Source organism: Coccinella septempunctata, chromosome 2, assembly GCF_907165205.1.
Source record: "Coccinella septempunctata chromosome 2, icCocSept1.1, whole genome shotgun sequence".
Classification (NCBI taxonomy): domain Eukaryota; kingdom Metazoa; phylum Arthropoda; class Insecta; order Coleoptera; family Coccinellidae; genus Coccinella; species Coccinella septempunctata.
In genome coordinates, this window is record NC_058190.1 from 38,894,313 (window position 1) to 38,916,425 (window position 22,113).

General features: G+C 34.1%; 6 protein-coding genes and 1 long non-coding RNA gene across 11 annotated transcripts; 4 read left to right on the plus strand and 3 right to left on the minus strand.

The window, feature by feature from the left end:
• Positions 1–550: 550 nt before the first annotated feature.
• On the minus strand, positions 551–1,638 carry LOC123308381 (flavin reductase (NADPH)). Its single transcript, XM_044891003.1, has 3 exons — positions 1,405–1,638; positions 936–1,322; positions 551–810 (listed from the first exon to the last, which is right to left on the minus strand). Exons 1-3 carry the CDS (start codon positions 1,475–1,477, stop codon positions 662–664), a joined length of 609 nt encoding a protein of 202 aa, XP_044746938.1. The 5' UTR covers positions 1,478–1,638; the 3' UTR covers positions 551–661.
• Positions 1,639–2,297: 659 nt separating this feature from the next.
• On the minus strand, positions 2,298–3,330 carry LOC123308380 (mediator of RNA polymerase II transcription subunit 6). Its single transcript, XM_044891002.1, has 3 exons — positions 3,062–3,330; positions 2,824–3,004; positions 2,298–2,743 (listed from the first exon to the last, which is right to left on the minus strand). The coding sequence occupies exons 1-3, from the start codon at positions 3,259–3,261 to the stop codon at positions 2,378–2,380; spliced, it is 747 nt and encodes a 248-aa protein (XP_044746937.1). The 5' UTR covers positions 3,262–3,330; the 3' UTR covers positions 2,298–2,377.
• Positions 3,331–3,552: 222 nt separating this feature from the next.
• On the plus strand, positions 3,553–5,471 carry LOC123308378. The gene is made up of 3 exons (XM_044891000.1): positions 3,553–3,939; positions 3,997–4,189; positions 4,469–5,471. The coding sequence occupies exons 1-3, from the start codon at positions 3,763–3,765 to the stop codon at positions 5,293–5,295; spliced, it is 1,197 nt and encodes a 398-aa protein (XP_044746935.1). The 5' UTR covers positions 3,553–3,762; the 3' UTR covers positions 5,296–5,471.
• A 902-nt stretch (positions 5,472–6,373) lies between these two features.
• On the plus strand, positions 6,374–7,813 carry LOC123307274. The gene is made up of 2 exons (XM_044889511.1): positions 6,374–6,592; positions 7,155–7,813. The coding sequence occupies exons 1-2, from the start codon at positions 6,445–6,447 to the stop codon at positions 7,532–7,534; spliced, it is 528 nt and encodes a 175-aa protein (XP_044745446.1). The 5' UTR covers positions 6,374–6,444; the 3' UTR covers positions 7,535–7,813.
• Positions 7,814–8,398: 585 nt separating this feature from the next.
• Positions 8,399–20,914, minus strand: LOC123306315 (UTP--glucose-1-phosphate uridylyltransferase). 3 transcript variants are annotated; one of them, XM_044888276.1, is made up of 6 exons: positions 20,758–20,914; positions 13,757–14,176; positions 12,817–13,036; positions 12,212–12,562; positions 9,166–9,575; positions 8,399–8,662 (listed from the first exon to the last, which is right to left on the minus strand). In XM_044888276.1, exons 1-6 carry the CDS (start codon positions 20,785–20,787, stop codon positions 8,555–8,557), a joined length of 1,539 nt encoding a protein of 512 aa, XP_044744211.1. In that variant the 5' UTR covers positions 20,788–20,914; the 3' UTR covers positions 8,399–8,554. The 3 variants fall into 3 exon arrangements, with proteins under 3 accessions (XP_044744211.1, XP_044744212.1, XP_044744210.1); XM_044888277.1 differs by lacking the exon at positions 20,758–20,914 and adding an exon at positions 16,683–16,857; XM_044888275.1 differs by lacking the exon at positions 20,758–20,914 and adding an exon at positions 14,916–14,993.
• On the plus strand, positions 17,051–19,237 carry LOC123306320. The gene is made up of 2 exons (XR_006536898.1): positions 17,051–17,878; positions 18,451–19,237. It is a non-coding gene; the product is annotated as an uncharacterized LOC123306320 (long non-coding RNA).
• LOC123306319 (riboflavin kinase) lies at positions 19,661–21,904 on the plus strand. Of its 3 annotated transcripts, none has more exons than XM_044888280.1 (2): positions 19,661–19,854; positions 20,854–21,904. In XM_044888280.1, exon 2 carries the CDS (start codon positions 20,948–20,950, stop codon positions 21,386–21,388), a length of 441 nt encoding a protein of 146 aa, XP_044744215.1. In that variant the 5' UTR covers positions 19,661–19,854; positions 20,854–20,947; the 3' UTR covers positions 21,389–21,904. The 3 variants fall into 3 exon arrangements, with proteins under 3 accessions (XP_044744215.1, XP_044744217.1, XP_044744216.1); XM_044888282.1 differs by lacking the exon at positions 19,661–19,854 and adding an exon at positions 20,079–20,098; XM_044888281.1 differs by lacking the exon at positions 19,661–19,854 and adding an exon at positions 20,384–20,626.
• The last annotated feature ends 209 nt before the right edge of the window (positions 21,905–22,113 follow it).

Consider the following 22,113-nt stretch of genomic DNA (forward strand, 5'->3'; position numbering starts at 1 on the left):
AGAATAAAATTTATAACTGCGAGACTGAAGGCAATACATGACTCGTATGGATCTTACAGGCCATCAATAAATTTTTTTTTCAAATATAACGATTCATCCAGTATAAGGCAGAGTCATTCATCCTATCTGAAATTTTGATGATTCCACTCAATTTCCGAGATAGCAGAAGGATTGATTGAACTGATTTTCTGGATCCTTGCATGACAAGAGAAAAAATAATAACATTGAATATCATGTATTTTAAATAATTTTTACAATAATGAATGTTTTACTGATTTTAAATGCAATTTTTGTAATAAAAAATTTTTTCATAAATTATTAGTTGGGCCAACAGAATAAAATTTATAGCTGCGCCACTGCAGGCTATACATGACTCATATGGATCTTACAGGCCATCAATAAATTTTTTTCCAATTATAACAACTCATCCAGTATAAGGCAAAGTCATTCATCCTTTCTGAAATTTTGATGATTCCACACAATTTCTGAGATAGTAGAAGGATTGATTGAACTGATTTTCTGGATACTTGCATGACTAGAGAAAAAACAATAACAATGAATATCATGTATTTTAAATAATTTATACAATGATTTCCTCCATAAAATACAAATAGTCTGAAAAATTTAACAATAATAAAATGATGCACAGAATATTTGTTGCTCACTGTGGTTTTGTGCAAATACCAACAATTTTTCCATAATGCTCTGGGATTGATAAGCATTCAACCAAAAACTTTCCAAGAGCATATTTTGTGATTACTCTTCCAGGGCTTTCATCGTGTTTCACCACATAATCATTACCAGGTTGATCTTGAATAAAAAAATGTTTTCAATTCAACTTATAGGGAGTAAGTATTCAATATGTGAGAAGTGAAATTATTACTTGAATTAAGAGATAAATTGCTAGACAACACAAGAAAATAATTAATGATTACCTGCAATGTGTGGTGGCAAAATAGCAATATATTTCAAACTGGACTCCTTTATAGCATCTAATTGCCTGCGATGATCAGCATTGAGATCGTGGAACATGGGAGGTACATCAGCAGGTTTCCAGAATAAGAAAGCAGACAGACAGAAAGACACTATCTCAACTCCATTTTCTTTCATTGCCTTGATGATATTTTTGGTTCCTTCGCTCAAAACTGTAGTAGGTTTCAAATCATTTCTTGTTCCAAGGACAACAACTACGGCTGATACTCCCTTAATTGCATTAGATACATCATTGTAATTCAATACGTCCCCCTGGACAACTTCTACTTTACTTCTAAGGTTTTCTGGTAATTTGGAAGCATCCCTAACAAAAGCTCTAACGTTCAGACCTGAAATTTTAACAGGATATGAAGACTGTTCGTTGTTGAAAATTTATACAATATACATATATAATGGTTGTATATTTCATACCTTTTTCAACTGCAGCTTCCACGGCACAGATACCGGTCATTCCAGAGGAACCGAATATAACAATTTTTTCCATATTTTCAGTGTCAATCTACGTGGTTCTGAACAATGACTAAGTGAAATCTTGATTCCTCCGTTCAATATAAAGATTGTCGCTTATTTAATCTAATCAAATGAATAAATTAATGAACAATCATAACCTCTTGGTCAAGTTTGATTATGCACCTGCCAGACCCTCTGTTGCCACATCATTCACATTTCAGATAAGCAAAGATTATTATAGACTATAATCTTTGAGATTATAAACGAGGAAAGCAGTGGCGTACTTAAACTACTTAAAGAGTAAGTTACTTTTGTTACTGAGCTTTCGGAGGCGTGAAAAAATAAAGGAGTACAGCAAAATGTGCTTGTTGATTGTACATTTTAGACCAAATATTAGACAAAGCATTTTTACTACAGGATGCAGCCATATCTTATATAAAAGCGTTAATTTGGGATTTTATCCTTGACTGATAGTAGATTTTATTTATTCAGACTACTCTACTGATGATGTGCCAACTGATGTAAATTTTTGTACCTAGATCAGAGACAATAAGTTTGTCTCTGCCTAGATTTACTTGTTTGGTTACACGGAGAAACGAAGGAGATGTTTGCTTACACAGAGAAACAAAGGAGATATTTGGTCCAAGATAACAGTTGTTGTCTGTGTATTGGGTGTTCTATTGAGAGTTTTCACAAACTCATGAAGCACCTTGCTTTTGGCCCTTTTAAATCCTCTAGGTCAAAGCCAAAGTATTGAATCAAAGAAGTTAATCTTTGAATTTACTGATCCTCTGATCTATGTCGAAGGTAGCTGCTTTTAATCTTGTGTTTTTGTTAGATTGATAACAATGGAGTATTTCTATGAATTTTAATTATAACAAAATAATTTAAAATAATCAGTCAACAATTATTAGTATTATACATTTAAATGAACTCAATTCAACCTAGGTTTTTTCTCTGGTGGAGGTTTGATTTTCTCCTGTTTTATTTCTGGCTTATCTTTATTTTCAGAATTTCCATTATCATTCTCTTGCTTAGGCGTGACAGCCATTTGAGTTGGTTTTGGTAATGGGGGCAAAGGCAACGGAAATTTCTTAATTAATTCGCCAAGCAGCATATCGACTCTTTTCCTTTGAAACATAGAACTTGGTTCCTCTTTAGGTTTTTCTTCTTTTGCTTTAATTTTATCATTGCTATTCCGTTGGGATTTGAAATCCCAGAAATAACCTTTACTTGGATGATATCTTGAAAAACTAGAAGCTTCTTCAAATGAAGACTGTAAATGGTGAACAGTTGAAAGCTGAAATCAATGGAAATTGAAATGCTTTCAAACTAGGAAGTCATAATTGAAACAATTTTTATTTGAAATGAATATCTTACCAGACGAGAATTCAAAACGCTAGCCAAATCTGGAGCCTGATAGACTATTCCAGCAATAATATAGTAGTCAGCCAAAGGAGTTGTTTGATTTGGTTGAGGACCATGTCTATGTTGCTTTCGTATAACATATAAGATAGGTTCTTGTACATGTAAAAGAACATATTCTAGGCCAGTCATGTTTCTGGAAAGTTACCAATGGATAAATAAGAAATAGATCTAAACATTCACAATGCCTTACTGCAGTTGATCAGGATTTAGCCTTTGCATTTTCACGATTTCATTATTGCATGTCCGATCAAAAAATGGATTTGATCGATCTGAAAAATAGTCCATCACATTTGATGTGTTGAGTATTGGAATCCATGCCGAATCGTGCCAAGATAAACTAAGTAAATTGTCTGAAATACTTGGAGTCAGGCCCAATCTCCCCGGTATCATTATGATTGTTTGTTTTCACCTTAGGAAAAGTCTCGATGGAAAACTCAAGAAGAGGTTAGGAAAATGGTGACAGTACCAAAACCACAGAAAAAATTATAACCGAATGACAAATAGTCATTAGCTTATCTTTGGTATAAATTGGAAAATATTCAATTTAATTCCATAAAATAAAAGTGACTGTATTCCTTAAGCTACACCGATACATTTTAGTCTCCGATGATGTCTCTGTTCAGAAAAAGGAGAAATCATTAATTTTTGTTATGTTCTCTGTGGGTTGCATATGTTTCCTGTCAACTGTCAATTTGAATTGTAACATGTAAACAAACAAGGCTGATACTAAAATTAATGAAAAACTAGTGTTCTCGACAGAAACTTTCAATAAAAACTAATCAGAAATTGGTTCTCGTATTCAGATATTGTCGGTATTCTTTCAGGCATTTCCTATATCCAATTTCAATGCATGTATTGCATCAACTTTTTGTAAATAGTGTGTAATTATTTATGATGCCTTTGACGAAGGATAAGAGAAAACTCAATAAATTGATTCAACAGTCTGATTCTGATGACAGTGAACATGAACTCTCTTATTATGTCAATGATAGAATAAAGTTAATGAAAGAAGTATTAAAAATAGTAAAACCAAAGAAGATTAAATTAATGGCTCCCTCCTGCCTTAAAGTAAGTTTGCTATCCTTTGGTCTTGATTTACTTTTTTAAGCCATCATATTTCTACAGAGTTTGGATACTGAAGAATTAAATTCAATGTTACTTGAAGAATTGTTGGGGATATCTAATAAGAGACTGAAATATATTTTCAATGGTCAAAGTTTAGAGGAAGATAGTAGTAGTTCAACTAGTGAAGATGAGCCCATAGATGTAATTTCTTTAGATGATATTTCAGATGATGACTTGGTGATAAATGTTGATGGTAATATAAATGTAGATGGAGTTATGTGTATGGCCTTGTTTATGCTGGCTGGTAACTTATTTCCTAATATATAACTCTAGAAGTTTTTGGTCATAAAAAAATAATAATAATAATAAGCCCTCTTGCTTATAAACTTTGGAAGTTACGAGTCATCATAAACTAGCCTTAAGACTTAAAATTTTTATATTTTTCGAGAAGCCAAAAACCCTTTGAGGGATTAGGAAATAAGTTGCCGGCCAGCATAAACAAGGCCTTATGCATAAAAACTTATTTTTGTAGATGATGAAGAGACTTCCCAACAAAAAAAGAGGAGAAAAGAGACCAAACATCATAAATGTAAGAAAGAAAAAGTTAAATGTTCCATGAAAAAAGAGAATCTGAATAATGAAAAAAATCCATCACAAAAAGATGGTGAAATTGATTCGAATAAAAATCTTATGAGTGTATTAGAGCTATTGGAATTGCAAGCTAGAGCAAGGGCTATTAAATCTCAGTTACTCTTAGAGAATGCAAAAACTCAGGAAAGTCTCACCTTGAGCAAAATCCCCACAATTGAGCAAAATGTGGGTAGTGATGATGAAGTTATTATTAAAACAGCCAAAACTGAAGAGATCATAATAACATCTAGTGATGATGAGGAAAATGGGGGTATTGTTGACACTACGAATTCTTTAGGAAATGAAGCCGATAAGGAAGATTGTAATATATTAGAAAAAGATACAGTTAATGATACAACAGTTTCAATAGATACTTCCTTGAAAAGCGATGATAGGATTGCAGAAATACCGAAAATAAAAATTATTGAAAATAAGGAACTGTCTAGTGAAACAGTAAATGTAGAGGCAGTTATCCTTAGAAATGATAGTGGAAAAGTTGACCATGAGACTATTGCAGATAATTCAAATACTGGTCTAGAGATCATTGCAGAAAATTCAAACCCTATTCAAGAGCCTATTGTAGAAAATCCTAACCTTAATAAAGAGGCCATTGTAGAAAGTTCGAACCTCAGTCAAGAGATCAAAGAGATTGATAAAGTTAAAACTTCTGATAATGATGGAATCATTCAGATTAATTTAAGTGATGATGAAATGGAGGAAATGAAATGAATTAAGCACTTTATTGTCTGTTCTCGATATAAAAAACTCTTATTGAAATAGATTTCATATATTTAGTCAAAAGAAAGAAATATGCTTTAAATATTTATTGTTGAATAATACTTGTTTTCGATATTTTAATAGACTTAATAAAATTTTCATTTACGAAAAGCTGACCTGTCTGCAAATGTATTTTTATTTTTTACCAGCTCTAACCGGCAATTTCCTTGTTAAGAAAAAAATTTTCTCACATTTCACTTTATTACTGCACCATCGATATGATGTAAGGATGGATGATGCCTACCATGCCTATGTTATCAATGATGCCGATCTCAAAGCCTCAAACATAATGACACAGATTACAGAGACTACAGAGATTACAGATTCTCTGTAATCTGTGCATAATGATGTACAATGTACATCAGAGACAACCTCTGATGTACATGCATTTGAGCAAAGCTTCAAAAGCGATGTTATACAGCGCCATCTAACGGAATCGGAATAAATGACACGGAATTTGCCGTATGCTTTTTCAAAAAAAAGAAAGATTTATATTATACAGCAAATGAAATTTCATAACGAAAGATCTAGCCAATCATGAGAGTTATGAATGGTGTAAGAGTTTTAATTCTTTTATCTCCAGATTTCATAATGAAATGATATTGATCACTTCTCGTTTTCAATATATACAACCTGCCATGTATTGAAAAATTGAAAGTAGTGGATGTTTCCTTTCATCAGAAGTAATTCACAGCTTCTCATATTGTAAAAGGAATAAGAGATTTAACTTCAATACATATTCTGTACTTTTTTGAATAAATATTATTTATTTATTTATTCATTATGTTACATGAATAGTTATGATTTGAAATGTATGTAATGAATGATGTGTTGACTCAGCATAAAACCTTGAAAGCAAAGCTTTCCTTCAAATTAAACATAATATGTATATTTGCACTTTATTTTTCATAACTGGAAACCGCCAAGTAGAACTCCTGTTGTGTGTGAGCGCCTTTTATCTCATTGAAAAAAAAACTTGTCTTGTGGTGTTCATCAACGTCGCACATGTAAAGAAATGCCGAATTCATCGTTTTTCATCATTCGAAATATAATCGTCTTTCACAGCGGACGGACTTTTAGTTAAAGAACACGAAAATCGAAATGCCTTTACAAGGACAAGACCTTTTGAATTTATGTGCCTTGGCCATTCAAAATGAGGATCTTATAGTCGGTGTCGGAAAAATGGCCATGAATATGATGGCTCGTTCACCCAATGCACAAGCGTTCAATTTTGCAAGAGGTTTTGCCGGTAAGTGTGTTTTTTTAAAATTATTTCTTTCTTTTTGGGAATTTTCCTCACTGTGTCAGGTTTATAAATTATTGCTCTGAAATGAACCTATGTTTACCCCGAAAGGCTCTTATTCTTAATAGTATAATAGTTGACATAAAATCCTTGCAGACAGTTATATACAGGGTGTTTCATGCAGAGTGTGCACTAGAAGTATCTAGATAGCCGAATGGGATTTTTTGTCACAAAATTTGTGGATCATACATGAAACCAAGATCAATATATACACACTGCGACTTCCGATTATATCGCAATTTGAGCCTAATAACTTTTGTTATTTCAAATGGGGGTCTTCATTAATCTAAGTCTAAATATAATCCATGTCTAAAGCCCCATTTTATCATAGATCAAACAACTAAATACTCTTGAGTTGCTATATCTCAAAATATATTTTTTATATAGTTTTATTATTGTTTCATTATACTAAATACGTATAGTAACATACTTTGGTGGGGGTACTATGGACTTATAGACATCATATCCAACTAATTCTAATAAAATTCTATTAAATTTTTTTTTACAGGATTTGTATTTGATAGACTTGGGGCTAATACTCAAGGTGGATGCGGCCGCTCCCCTTTGGGAAATTCTAGGAATGACAAGAAGATGCCCGCTAGTGAATTCATTCAAAATCGTATGAACGAAGATCAACAGGAGAGACTTATAAATAGGGTTTCGGGGGTATTGGGAAATAGAAGTGGCAATTCTTCATATACTGATTTGTTGTTTATGATACTGAACAATCCAAATGTGAAGAATATGGTCGTGCGAGAAATAAAGAAATTTTTGGAAGGTGAAAATATGTCCTGTAGCCGATCTGGTTGTGACTACGATGATGATGATGATTACGGTTATAATAATTCCAGTTGTTGTTCGAGAAGTAGATCATGCTCGAGATATTGATTGATTCAAAGAGTGAAGGCGCAAATGAAATATAAGTAACCTGAATCACCCGTTATTCTTTTGTATTCAATAAATTCCGAACTCGAATTTTTTTCATATAAAATTCGTCTATTCAATTAATCAAAATGGAATCAATTGGACACTTTGAAACAAATAATCTATAACGTATTTACTTTTAACATATTTGTGTGGTTTAGTATTGTGATGTGATTTATAATTGTTTTATTTATTGACTTTTATTGTATGTAATGTGTATTTTTTAGTGATTTCTTTTTAAAGGATTTGTAAGAGCTGGAACTCAATTATTATGCATTGACCAAAAAAGAATAGTTTTTTTCTACTGCACTTTCCATTTCTCCAAATTCTAGGTAATTTCTAGTTATACAGGGGGAGTCTTTGACTTGTACATGTATTTTAATAGTGGGTCAAAAGGAACACTTTTTCCTTTAATATTTTTCCGATTCATTCCAAATAAAGCGATAGTGGTAACGATTATAAGTCTTCATAATTGGCTGGGCCACCTCTGGAAAAACAAAATTCCCTTCTGCTAAATCACAGCCGTCTATAGAAGGCTGTGGCTAAATTAAAGACACTATTTTTTTAATGGATTTTCAACAGCCGAATTGGACAAAATTACCTTTTTGGGAAAGTGTTTTTTTTTCACCTCAGTGAGTCCAAGACTCACCCCGTATATTACTAGAAAAAAATTTTTTTTTAAATTTTCATTGGTAATTAAAAAAATTGATTTTTCAAACATCTCTTGATTTATAGTCTTCAGAAGACAAGTACTGCCTGTTGTATTGCACAGTTTCACGGAAACAGTAGTAGTATCTTCTTCACATGAAAGAAATGAAAATCACCAAATATTTCAGTAAATTTTATTGTAACAAATGTATAGATAAAATGTAACAAATTTGAGAATCTTCTATATAACTATACATATATAAAGATTACGCAATATACTCCAAAATATCAGAATGGACAAAACAAAAAATTATAATAACAATTTTATCGAAAAAACTAGTGACTCAAGATACGTAGATTGCCTGTAATAATTTTATTTTCTAAATTTGCTCCAGATGGAATATCTATTCTTTCACCATGGTTCGCAATTATGATGACTGTTCCCTGCGGAGAAACAACATATAATTTATTGTTATCAGTACACAGGGTGTTTACTGAATTGAAGAAGCGGCAAAATGCTCATTGAAAGTCGAGGATATTGATTTAATTTGTTTTCTCTTCAGAAAACCTCAGTTTACTTTTAAAATGTGTATATGAAGAAGTTTTCTGGTCGGAATATTAAGATTTCAAAGAAATTATATATTGTTTAAATGAGAGAAAACAACGTTTTCTGGATTTTTTTATGCCACCTTCTGTAGTCTTGTATAATAGATGTTCCAGGTAACTTGACAAAAACCACGAATAAAGAGATTTTATACTTGATGCTTTCAATTGTTGAGCAGTGTACATGGACCAAAAATGATTAAACTTGTAATTCAAGAAACATATCAAGAGGATACAGACAAGATGCATCTTCTGAAAATATCAATATACCTTTCGACGAGCAATTTATTTTTATCAACATGGACGAACATCCAAATAATAAACTCAAATATACATCCACTTACCTTCAAAATTACACCCTTGCCAAACGTCACATCGCCAGATACCGTCAAGTGGTCCAGCTCAATCAAATCAGGAACATTGGAAAACCTCCCAAGGAACTCCTTAACTTTGGCGAAGTGATCATCTCCCAACTTGACCAGAGGCGTTGTGGGGAACATTCTTTGTGAAGACATAGTCAACGAGCCGTTCTTCAGATTGTACAGGTTGCTCATGACCAAAAGCAAGTCCGAGGTCTTTTTGACGGGCAAGAACCGGCTACGTGGCACGTTTATGCCAATACCACCTTCGAATATCTTCATTGCCGCACCCACGGCAGTTTCTAGCTGGATGATGTTCAATCCATTATCGAGATGCTTGTTGTTTATGATTATTTCCATGTCGAGGATGTTTTGTTTGAGGACCCTGTCAATGGCTGGAACCAGAAACAACTTTCTTGAGAAGAACTGTTTTGTAATATGGGGCTTGTTGTTTGATCATTGGTCCAGAACTCCAGAAGAGAGTTTCGAATTTTCAGGTGTATATATAATAAAAAGGAGAATTAGGGCCGGTTTATTCATCCTCTCCATAAAGTATCGTTAACTTTTGTTTTTTAAATTTAATGGCCAGCTATGACTATTTTGGGTATATTCATAACCATACGAGGATATATTGAAAAATTATATAGAACCAAACAAAATTTCAATGTCAAAATATTTCATTACTCAACATATTCTCCTCTTAATTGGATACATTCATTACAGCGAACCTGCAACGTCCCTAGACCTTTCAAAAAAATGTTTCTTCTTGCTCTGCAAACCAGACATCCACAGCTTTTATTACCTCCTCGTTGGAAGAAAATTTACGACCTTTTAAACTTTTTTTCAGTTGAGGAAAGAGATGATAGTCGGATGGAGCCAAATCTGGTGAATAAGGGGGGTATTCTAGTACTGATGATTACTGATTGCTGGGTGTGTTGGACGGACTAACCCAAACCTGCCACCGCGACCAACGGTCTATTGTAGCACACAAGCATGCTCAAAGAGCTAAATCTCTCCCTCTAGTCCCATCCTACCCAAAAAGGAGATGATGTCGGAGGGGGAGTGATTCTTGAGTTCCTCTAGGATCATCTTCGGAGAGCCGAAAACTCCGAGTCTGACCCTGTCTGCCGCCGGGCAGTCACAGAGAATATGCTCAATTGTTTCGTCTTCCTCTAAGCAGAGTCTGCAGAGTGGGTCATTGACGATGCTGAGTTTTTTGAGGTGGGCTGCTCTGAGTCTGCAGTGTCCTGTAAAAACCGCTATTATGGATCTCAGATTAGTTCTAGAAAATTCTAGCCAGCGACTGGTGTATGGGCTGGGAGGCACTGAAATAGCCCTATGCGAGTGACGCAATCCAGGACGGTTGCGCCAGTGCTCCAGGACCTTTTGCCTTATCCAGCCAAGGGCGGATTTAGGGGGGGGGCACGGGGGCACGTGCCCCCCCCAGACGGACGGATCTTTCTATACATACTTGAACTCTTAAAAATAAAAGTGAAGTTCATTTCTCACAGTTACTGCTGATTTTTTTGCTCGTCTGCCCGTTGTGCCCCCCCCAGAAAAAAATCCTGGATCCGCGCTTGTATCCAGCTGTTGTTTCGGTCCCTGATTAAGGAATTAGGAATTCCTATACTGGGTTCCGGGCCAATAAGCGTTGATGTCGCGCCTTCTCTGGCCAGAGCATCCGATACATCGTTGCCACTGAAGCCAGAGTGTCCAGGTATCCAAATCAGTTGCAGTCTGTTTGAACTTCCCAATTTGGTGAGTTTAGATCTGCATTCAAATACCTGTGCCGAGTTGCATTTGGGTATTCTAGTAATTCAAACCCTAAATCACGAATTTTTTGCATGGCAACATGAGATTTGTGGGCAGGGGCGTTGTCCTGCAAAAACAAAACACCTTTGGATAGCTTTCCGCGTTTTTTCTCTTTAATAATGTCAATAATGTCGAATAGTAATCTCCGGTTATTATTCTACCCTTATCCAAAAAATCAATCATGATTACTCCATGGCAATCCCAAAAAACTGGAGAAGGAACTTTTCCAGCAGATTTTTGGACACGAAACTTTTTAGGTCTTGGAGAACCAGAGTGTCGCCATTCCATCGATTGTTGCTTTGTTTCGGGATCGTAGAAATGTACCCAAGTCTCATCCATAATAACAATTCGGATTAAGAAGTCTACATCGTTTTCAAATCGAGCACAGATCGAACGCGATATGCTTCTACCCTTGCACGCTTTTGGTCAACATTCAAACATTTGGGTATCCATTTTGCATTGATGTCCAAATTGAAGTAAACTATATGATGAACGCGTTTGTATGAAATATTCAGTGCTTCAGATATCCGTTTTAGCCCAAATCGACGGTCTGATAAAATCATGTCATGAACTGCATCGATATTTTCGGGGACTGACACATAAACTGGCCTTGCCGATCGGTCATCATCTTCAATGGAAAATTTACTTGTTTTGAAGCTTGCAGTCCAATTTTTCACGGTCGCATACGAAGGACATTGATCACCAAGAGTATCAAGCATACCTTCGTAAATCTACGTAGGTACCTCTTAACCCTTTTAAATACAGGTACTTGATGATGGCTCGATACTCCAATTTTTCGATTTTCACAATTTCGGTGGACATCTTCTTTCTTTTAATTTATTGCGTAATCTGGTTCACTTTTTCGACCTCAAACTTCACACTGACACTTCTAATGAGTTATTGTTCGTTGCTATGGTAACGCAATATTTTTGTATGCATGGAACTGGTCTAGGCTAACTAGATATCAATACATCCTCCATACATCGTTTTGCAAGTTACTGAAGAGATACCAAAGAGTTTCTGAACGAGCAGGGCCGGAGTTTTGACCTATCAACTGTTCAATAGCCTTGAGGATAGGTGAATAAACCGGCACTAGGTGAAAAATAATTTTAGCCTGACAAAATCATATTCCTATTTCTTGGGTGGGCAGTGTTGGCACTGCCGTCCCTGACAAACCGTAAGTGATTTAGATCATAATACAATAGAAAATCCAACTCACCATCCAACTTCACCCATAAATTGTTCGTGTTGAAGTACCTGAACTTTTTGACAGACTTGAACTCGTCCACGTGATCTTTGGGTACTTGCGCTATTTCCAGAAGCCGCAGTTTGTTCTCGTACTGAATGAGGGTACCTCCCTTGACGTCAGCCTTGGTCTTCTCTGTGACCTCCATTACAAACTCGTGTTGTCGACTCTCTGCGGGGTTGTTCAACAGGAAATTCAAGATGTTTAGATCGACCGTAGCCCCCAAGTTGTCAATGTTGGAGAGGAAACAGTATTGACGACCCTCGCTGATGAATTTGGAGAGGAGACCGCTGTTCTCGAAGCTCTGATAGAAGTCACCGTGCCCTATGAATTAGATACTCATCAGTCATCGGTCATAGATGGAGGTACATGATGAAAATTGCTATAATAAATTCAAATACTGGCTGTTCTGTTTCTTATGTCACTTAGTATATGTTTCTTAGATATAAAGTTGATTTTTCTTGCTGCAGAGCATTCGTTTGAATATTTGAAGTTGAAGTAGGTGAAACCTTCAAGTTTACCTACTGTCGTTATGATAAAAATCTTATACCTAGTTAGGATTATTAAAAAGTTTTTACCTGGAGGATACCAAGCTTCCAAATTGGCCTGAGTGTCTGGAGAGTTTGCTATTGGCATCAAGCTTTCTCTGTTGATCCTAGGGAAGCAAGACTGATTGAATGTGTGGATTTCCACTTGAAGATTCTTGTATTTCCTTATGATTTTTTGAGTATCTTCATCGGTATTGAAAGAATTCATGAGTACCAAAGGTACGTTGACTTTGTAGGTTTTATTCAGGTGCTGAAAATGAATTTTGAATTAAAAAGAGAACTTTTATCACAGAACTACGTGAGATATGGCTTGAGAATAATTTGATTTCATGGTGTTCAAGTTTCGTTCAAATTTCTGCAATATTACAAAATTGAGAAAGTGCTAGTCTCCAGACCCAGGAAAAAGGTACTGGATGTATAGACAACAAAACGATGCTACATATAGTACTTATTATATATACTGTTGTATACAGGGTGACTCATTTTAAAAGATCCACTGCTCCTTAGAAAAAGCCTTAAACAAAAAATGTTTCCAATGAAAGTCATGCAGACTTTGAGTTTTATCTCAAGGTAGAGCAGATTGTTTTAATAGGGAATACCCTTTTTTTTGTACACAATCTACGTGAAGAATTGAAAAGATTATGTTCCATTCGTTTTTTTCCATAAAATGAATTTCTTTGGACATATATTAAGTGTTGTATGCTTGATGCTTATGATACATTACATCAAAGGAATTTTTCAGAGAAAAATGTATATTCCCTATCGAAAAAATCTACTTGAAATTGAAATGAACTTGAAATCCTTCTTCAAGGAGGAAGGAATATCCCCTGTTTGATGTCCCCCCAAAAAACTTTTATTTTAAACATTTTCTCTTCCCACAACTAGTTATTCCAGAGGATCTTTTAAAATGGGTCACCAGGTAAAATGTTATTTGATCTATTTTCAAAACCAACATCAAGGATGCACTCACCTCGATCTGCTGTACGGTCAAATCCAAGAAAGTTAACTCGTTTCGAACGGCAATCACAGATTTGGGGCCGTGGCAACCCATAGATGTCCCCAAGCCACCGTTCAGCTTAACAACGACCAATTTGTTCAACATTTCGTGCGCTATGTCGGTTGTTGGCGTGTTTAAAGTGTTGTAGTCTCTAACGGCATCGTTGGGCAATTTTTCGATCTTTTCCCAGTTGACCGAAGGTCCGGTTTCTTCCAGGAATCTGGAATAGAGTTGAGCGAAACCGCGGAAGTTCTTGGAGAGGTCCGGTTTCTTGACTTTGGGACAGGCATCTTCCAGCTTCTCCAGTTCTTTTTGCAGAAGAGACAGTGCTTCTTTCTTGGTAGCCTCGAAGAATTCCTGATTACCGCTGCCTGCCCTAGCATGGCCTCTGACCTGGAACAGAGAAGTTGGCTAATGATTTTCTCTAGCTCTCTAGTGTGTACTATGTACCAATGCGGTCTTTACATGGGGAATACCTAATTCTTAATTCAATTTTAAAAACTATTCAGTTCAGGCCTTGAATTTTTTCTATAAAAATGAAGACCACCCACTAGAATAGGGTATCCAACAGCCAAAAAAAGTTCAAGGCATGTCATTCAAAAAAATGGACTTATATAAACATTTTTCAGAGGTCATTTTAGAAAAAGTGCTGTCTTTCGAACCAGCTGTAGAGTGGAAGATGAAGAAGTATTGAAGAAGACTTAAAAACTCTTCAGGAATTCAATAACAAATATATAAATCTATCTCGAACGGTTTTCAAGATAAATGACATAGTAAAAATGAGATTTGTCGGAAAAAGTGGCCTGTGAAAAAAGCACACAGATGAGTCATGACCAGTGAGGTATTTCGAAATCAGAAATTCATGTTAATTCAGAATGCGATCGTTCTTCTACCCCAAAACCTCTAGAAAAGCAGATGAAGAAGTTGTGTGAAAAAAGCAAGCAACATACGTATGAGGGGATCATAGCTGAAGTGAACCATGTAAGCACTTTTGAATTAATTGGTGATAAACAATTTCTAAGCCATTTATCTCAAAAACTAGGCTGCATGGACTTGGCTCACTTCAGCTATGAACCCCTCATATGTATCATGTAAAATCACGAAATGGCATACTTTGATACTTGTAACTCACAAGTGGCAGTTCAAATTTGAAAATTTGAAGACGTAGAACACTCCAAATGAATTCCCATGACATCGACGGCAATCAACTATTCTTCACATCCAGTCTAATAGGACTTTTAAATTTTAATTTGAAATGAAAGACAAACATTTTGACATTATAATATTATCCTTCGACTGTACTCGAAATGTATGAGAAAAAAATAAAAATTTATCTGAGTCGGTGAGTGTTCTAGGCTTTTCTTCTTCTTCTCTCAATTCCATCCATTTTGGATGTCTGAATTTTTTCAAAGTTAACTCAGAACTGTTTATATACACGCTATTAAAAAAGTTTTCAACACTTTTTGCCCTTACTCAGTTATCTACATTGAGAAACAAAATATACTAAGTGACTTAAGAAGACTTAAGAAACATAACACCTACTATCAATGAATTTAGGTATTACAACAATTTTTTATTATGTATTATAATGTGTCTCAAGGTAGGAAGAAAGGGAAATATTAATAGTGTTCAACACACCACGATACTCCTAATATGGTCGATTTCTTCTTGAGGTATCTCATGCCAGTCACCTTGCGATTTGTAAGTTTTGTAAGAACAGACGATAACACAAAAACCACCCTATAGATGTGGTTATAAAGCTGATCATTTTCTTAGAGTGGCAAAAATATTCCTAGAAATTGTTTCTAATAAATTCATTAATAATTGATGTCCTATCTTCTAGTACTCAGTATATACAAAATAACTTGAAGAATCTGATAGATAGAGGTCATATGAATGACATTATAATTTGAACAAAATTTCCATGTCCTATTATACTCAAACCATAACTTCTCATTGATAAATCTGATCGGTTGAAATTACTAAAACAAAGAACCTTGAAACTTTGAATTTTTTATTCAGTCAGATTTTTTGTTGAAACAGCGAGTTTCTTTCAGAAATCCATTTCATCCTCAATATTTATTATCAGACTCATTATTGTTTGGAGAGCAGTATTTATATTAATCATTCGTACGTAATTTCAATGCGTTTATCTTAACAACTCTTTACTTGAATTATTAAAGAAAGCTAAAAATTCAATACGGGTTTTCTGTTATATAATATTTTCGAATATCTACTGATAAGACTTACCAAATTAAAACAGGAAAATAGCCCTTTCCTAATTTTTCCTATTCGAATAAAAATTCCGAACTAATCTTATATTTATTTATAAATATATTACATATATAAATATACCTGAGGACAAATATTTGACCTGATCCTTCGACTTTTCCTTTTCTACCCTGAAATTGACTCTTTTCAAGGTTACCTCTTCCAACAGTGAGACTTCAAAATCGAATACGATAAAAAAAAGAGTAGATAATCCATCAAATTTCCAGTTTACACTAACATGAAGCTTTCGAGAAAAGGGATTGTATCGATGGAAGAAAAATTTCCCTACTTCGAGTTCAATAGGTTTTGAGGGTTGAAGCTCTTTGTGTAATTGAAGTTTTACACATAATTAGCAATGATCACGATGAGTGTATTTATTGATGAATTTTATTGTTGGAATATTCTGAAAAAATAGGTAGTTTTTCTTCGGTTGATAAATTGGGTCCCCATATTTCAACTAGGTTATTCTTCCCAGGATTAGGCAATTCAATATTTTGAAAAACAAATAAACTGCGAGCAAATACAAGACATATGAAGGAAATGTTTAGCAGTAACATGTTTTCTCGAAATACTCAAGGTTATGAAGTTATGAACATCGAATATGTGAATTCATAAATTCAACACTCACTTTATCTAATAGGCAATCCATTTCTATTTCCTAAACAAACACAAACACTACAGGAGCAAACTGTCTCGGCACGAGTACCTTATAGCATAGGATCTGCGAGTACTGTACTATATTACAGAATCCTGAAGTATATCAATCTTGAAAAATACGATTATTATCACCAACCGATATCAGAATTGTATTCATGTTATATGTGGGACTCAATAATATTCATTAAGTTATTTTCAAGCGACATATTGCGCTTCAGAATTTAGAAGGTTCATTAAGATGTTGTATTTAGATCTCCGACGATTTTCAGTCTACTTGTGCCATGCTAATTTTCCTTCTAGGTTAAATGACGGACATTATATGTTTACGCTAGTCATTCATCTATTCAATTCCACTACCTTTTTCGTGCCCTTCAAGGTTGTGCGGAAGCGATTAACACTAATTTCAATTTTCGGTCAATTATTTTGCATCATATAACATCTGGCATGATTAGGGAAGACACACTAAGTATTTTATTCTATCCATTTGTTTTTTCACTTAATGAAACTGAAATCAGAAAAAATCCTGCCTGGTAGAAGATACAGGCTGGCGACCTTTTACAATTAAAAACCGTGATAAGTTACCAAGGCAAGGCTTCAAAACAGGATGCACAAAAGCTGCACACATTACATAATGCCATAGGATTTGATGAGTTTAAAGTACCTTGTTGAGGTATTCGAATTTTAACTATTCCAAACTATCCAACCCGAAATTGGAAGAAAAAGTATTTTAAGCGAACCTTGAACCCTTTTCTTCCACGTTCTTATAAAGGCATCTTTGCCATCCTAACACAGCTCTTCAAAGGTTTATTGAAGCTAGTGAACTGTGATATGCAATAATACTTAATTCAAATTCCCATTACTATGCCTTACATGCAGTTAAATGCGTATTTTTTCGGAATAAGATAGAACTCATCCAAATGTATCATTTTATCGGAAATCGCATATACCAAACATTCAAGATGGCGGAGTTATCATCTCCCAAAGTCGAATGCGATTTCGTTAAATTGTTGGGTACGGTTCTGATTCTCACTTCAGTCGCGCGCGCATCTGATTTGTGTAATCAGATGAATCATTAGTACATGACGATTATAATTTTGAAATATGCATTTATTCAAATATTGAACTTGACAAGATTCTGGTTTTTGACAAATCCTGAATAAAGTATCGGTAAGTATCATGAAATGGTGGTTAAAAGTATAGAAGAATTGAGATACGGTATGGAAAGTGCTCGTGAAATTATTCGTGGTCCAAGAGACAATTATTGCAACCGTATTTTTATCATATTTTTTTTTAGGGTAAGACAGTTCGTACATTATTATACCAAAGGTAAAGCTTTGAACAATTTTTGTAAATGATTTATAAATTCGGACGTCCTAAAAGTTTCAATTCTCGTCAAAAACATTTCCTATTTTGCAGTATACCTATTTCAAGAATTAAAAGTCGATCCCAAAAACCTGTCATGGATTGGTGCGTTTGAAAAAGTCGAGTCCACAAATTCTCTGTAATCTGTGGTCGAGTCATTGCAGTTTGTATTAAAAAAAAAAAACGTAGTAGAGGCGATAGAACATCGACTTCAAATTCGCCTGCATCTCAAAATATGCGAAGTCGAGTTATGTTGAATGGTTTTGTATTTTTCTGAAGGTCCATCCACGGCACTACTTCGACATATTTTTTCAATGGTTTAATCCTCATCCGTCCCACACTAGTTTTTCAACTTTTTGTTTCATTATTTTGTTCAGAAGGTAAACAGCCAAAATTTCGTGGGCATTATAATTTTCTACTACGTACTGGATTTCGAAGATTATTGGAAATGATGATCCGAAATGAGAAGGAATTTTGAGAGAAGAAAAAAAATCGAAAAATGCGCAGATGGATTATTTTACACCAATGAATCTCCTCGACTTCTAGTAGTTTCCGAAGAAACGTTTCGATAATGGAGGATAGATCTTTTTACTGTTGCTTTGAACACCACAAAAGTGCAAATTCAAATCAAACTGCCCATTTACTTGTTGACAGTTACATGAAATAAAGAAAAAAAACAACTTGGGAATTGTGATCTGATAAGATTGGACGTTTGAACATCAAACAGGTGTCTGGAATCTTATTAAATGAAAGTCATGTTTTAGTTGTGGTTATTAGGTAAATAATGAAAAATGCTAACTCATGGGAGAATTTGACTGTCATTCCAAAGCAGCACTCCTATGTTATTTCTATTGATAATTGATAAGGATAAGATATTTGAAAAAAAAGTGGAACTGATTCTTTTCTTTTCGTCGCCAAAAGATGAAGTCAATAAAATACTCAAACAAAATGAACAAATCCCTGAAAAACCCCAAATTTATTCTTGAAATTTTTGTTTCTATTTTAAACATCAACTCATTGTTTTGGATTACTCCTCTCAAATGAAGCTCCTGAGATGAAGCTCCATATTCAACTTTTTCCCGATGTACATATAACTAGTTTTTTGTTTTGTCTTGATGCCTTGATGATAAAATTTGCTGCTTGAAGAGTTTGAAGTTTCATAATTTATGTAATCTCTACTTTCAACATTGTTACCTTCTCCAATTTTGCACTATATTATATTTCGATCAGATGTCATACAAAAATACAACTTTATTTAATAATTCTAAAATCAAAAATTTGTAGCTTCAAAAACAAAAAAATGCTAGAAGTTCTCAAATAATCTCAATTTTGGCTAATATTTCAAAAAGAAGGCTATGGTTTTACCATTCTTTGTTTCTCGGAAAAACGGAAACTATACTCCTGCTTTTCTAGTTTGTTACTTCTTTGACTTGAGAATGGTTTTTTATTTTCTACAAAAAATTCTTAGCTGGATCCACTTCATTGTCGAATTCATATGAACAATATTATATTGTAGATGTGTGGGCCCCATTAGAAACCGCACTTTCCTATCGGAAACTTATCCACAATATTATTATAAACGCGGACAAACATTTTTCGGACCCTGTCGAGTATATCGAATAATTATATGGTCATATCTATTCCCTTAATAGTATTCATCATTTATCTTCATTACACCAGTACACCTGAATGTAAATTATCAGTCATACGATGTTTTAGTACATTGTCAAACTGTGAAACAGATTGATATATCGATAGTACTCAAAGGTGCATTTTTACAGGTAAATATTGAATAAAAATTTACTGTCATTGTGTAATATTCATAAAACTGCTTTTACTATATCCAAAGAAGGATAATGAATATCTTACATTTCCCAGAAATATTTAACCAATCTCGCAACCGTGTGATGATATTCCACTGACGAGAATGAAAACATTTTTACTGTTATGAGTGTTATGGGATTGATGAATATTTCACGAAACTTGAAGGGAAAATCTCTTTTATTTGACAATTATTCAGATTGCGTAAGTACTTCTATCGGATCAGCTGTTACAAACTATCTCAATCGAGGCACTATGAGTTAGAGCTTCCTGTTTCCAGCAAAATTGCCAAAATTTGTATTTTGAACAGACTTTCTACAGACGAATGAATGAAGAATCCCCACCACCGTATCTTCCAACTTACGTAATCAAAATTGACTTCCCAAGATAACATAATTTTATCACCGAAAATTTGTCATTAGTAAAGAAAATTACCAAATGTACTTTAAACTCATAAATACATGATATTTATTTTTACGATCTTATCTATAAATTCAGCGGATTGTATAAGGTGACACGACTGATTGTATTCAAAAAACATAAGAGAAGAATTTCCTTTAATGAGGATTGATTCCATGGGAAAATTTTTGTCGCACTCAAATCACAATTTGACAATTTGAGGAATATGATAATAACAACCACAGAGTAGGTATTAGAAAAAACTTAAGTGATCAAGTGAGAGTGTAATCATGTTTAGTGAAAGATGTATACAATAATTATCGATACCCCTTGGTGAGTAGATTTTAAGTATTATCAAGAAAACTTTCACGGTCAAATAAAGGACGAAAATAAAGGTGAAACAGAGAGATAACCTTACTTATCTGAAATATTTATCCACCATTTAGTTGAAATGTTTCATTTACCTTCTTTTCCTCTTCCTGAATGTTCAACATTTCGATTGATTTTCAACACTTGTGCACATAGGAAATTAATAAATATTAGTTTTATTTTCAATTCAGAATCAACAAGGCGCTGACTACTGCCCCTGCGCAGACTGAGTTGTTGCCAACATTTGGACCTCGAAAAAGTGGAATTCCTTGAATTTCAAATAATATGAAGACTTATCTACCACATTTTACCACTGGAATGGTTGTGAAGGGTTTTGGTAGGGGTTCAAAGCAATTAGGTATCCCAACAGCAAATTTTCCTGAAGAGGTCGTCAATAATCTTCCCGAAGAAATGGAGACAGGGGTGTACTACGGATTTTCCCAAGTCGACGATGGTCCAGTTTATAAAATGGTCATGAGTATTGGTTGGAATCCCTATTATAAAAACGAAAAGAAATCAATGGAAACTCATATATTGCACAAATTCGAAGAAGATTTTTATGGCAGATTATTAAAAGTTGTTGTATTAGATTACGTAAGGCCGGAAATGAATTTTAATTCGTTAGATGATCTGATTGATACCATAAAATCCGACATTTCAATAGCTGAAAAGAATTTAGATAAGCCAGAGTTCGTAGGGTTTCAAAAGCACGAATTTTTTAGTTGAGATAATTGATGTAGGTGTGATATGATAATATTACAGTACAATAGATACAAAACAATTATAATTTGTCCATAGAAAGTCAAGAATAAAAAAAATATCAAATATCCTTCCATACGTAAATTATTTTATGTACTTTTCGGTTATTCTTTCACATTTCCAGTCAGAATCGAGGACTCTGGACTATAGATTAATAAAAATTCGATATAAAATTAGTACCCTACGAAAAGCGGATGTTAAGATGTTTCGTTATCACTAATATTTTACTTTTTCTATGAATCATTTATGACACTTTTTTATTACAATATATAATTTGTGTAGTTTATAATTATGTTATATAATCTCAGTCTATTATTATTATTGAAATATGTTCATAACATATTATAAAGAAAGTAGTGAAAGGGATTATGAATTTTATATTGAAACCTTTAGTTTACATACACTATGCATTTAACTCGACTTAATATAACTTGATGGAGATTATTATACACTAACCGACTTCAAAATATAATTTCAACGAAGTTTTGTTGTACTTATTGCATTATAGAAATTACACCTTCGAATCAGGAACAGGCCGAAGCCAAATTTTTTATGTGGGGGAATCATCGACATTTTTCCAACTGCTTTGAAATTTTTTCAACTCCGTTCAACATTGAGGGGGGATCGTTCAACCCCCCAACCCCACCGTAGGCCCGTCCCTGCTTAAAATTCAACAATACTATGAATAAATG

Coding starts and splice junctions, on each gene's coding strand:
- LOC123308381 (XM_044891003.1), bottom strand. CDS start 1,477: ATGGAAAAAATTGTTATATTCGGTTCCTCTGGAATGACCGGTATCTGT. Junction 1,323..1,404: donor GGAAGCTGCAGTTGAAAAAG/GTATGAAATATA, acceptor TTAAAATTTCAG/GTCTGAACGTTAGAGCTTTT. Junction 811..935: donor TTTGCCACCACACATTGCAG/GTAATCATTAAT, acceptor TTTTTATTCAAG/ATCAACCTGGTAATGATTAT.
- LOC123308380 (XM_044891002.1), bottom strand. CDS start 3,261: ATGATACCGGGGAGATTGGGCCTGACTCCAAGTATTTCAGACAATTTA. Junction 3,005..3,061: donor CTAAATCCTGATCAACTGCA/GTAAGGCATTGT, acceptor GTAACTTTCCAG/AAACATGACTGGCCTAGAAT. Junction 2,744..2,823: donor GCGTTTTGAATTCTCGTCTG/GTAAGATATTCA, acceptor CATTGATTTCAG/CTTTCAACTGTTCACCATTT.
- LOC123308378 (XM_044891000.1), top strand. CDS start 3,763: ATGATGCCTTTGACGAAGGATAAGAGAAAACTCAATAAATTGATTCAA. Junction 3,940..3,996: donor TGGCTCCCTCCTGCCTTAAA/GTAAGTTTGCTA, acceptor ATATTTCTACAG/AGTTTGGATACTGAAGAATT. Junction 4,190..4,468: donor CTTGGTGATAAATGTTGATG/GTAATATAAATG, acceptor TTATTTTTGTAG/ATGATGAAGAGACTTCCCAA.
- LOC123307274 (XM_044889511.1), top strand. CDS start 6,445: ATGCCTTTACAAGGACAAGACCTTTTGAATTTATGTGCCTTGGCCATT. Junction 6,593..7,154: donor TTTTGCAAGAGGTTTTGCCG/GTAAGTGTGTTT, acceptor TTTTTTTTACAG/GATTTGTATTTGATAGACTT.
- LOC123306315 (XM_044888275.1), bottom strand. CDS start 14,978: ATGTCATGGGAATTCATTTGGAGTGTTCTACGTCTTCAAATTTTCAAA. Junction 13,037..13,756: donor TGACCGTACAGCAGATCGAG/GTGAGTGCATCC, acceptor ATTCATTTTCAG/CACCTGAATAAAACCTACAA. Junction 12,563..12,816: donor GGAAGCTTGGTATCCTCCAG/GTAAAAACTTTT, acceptor TCTAATTCATAG/GGCACGGTGACTTCTATCAG.
- LOC123306319 (XM_044888280.1), top strand. CDS start 20,948: ATGAAGACTTATCTACCACATTTTACCACTGGAATGGTTGTGAAGGGT.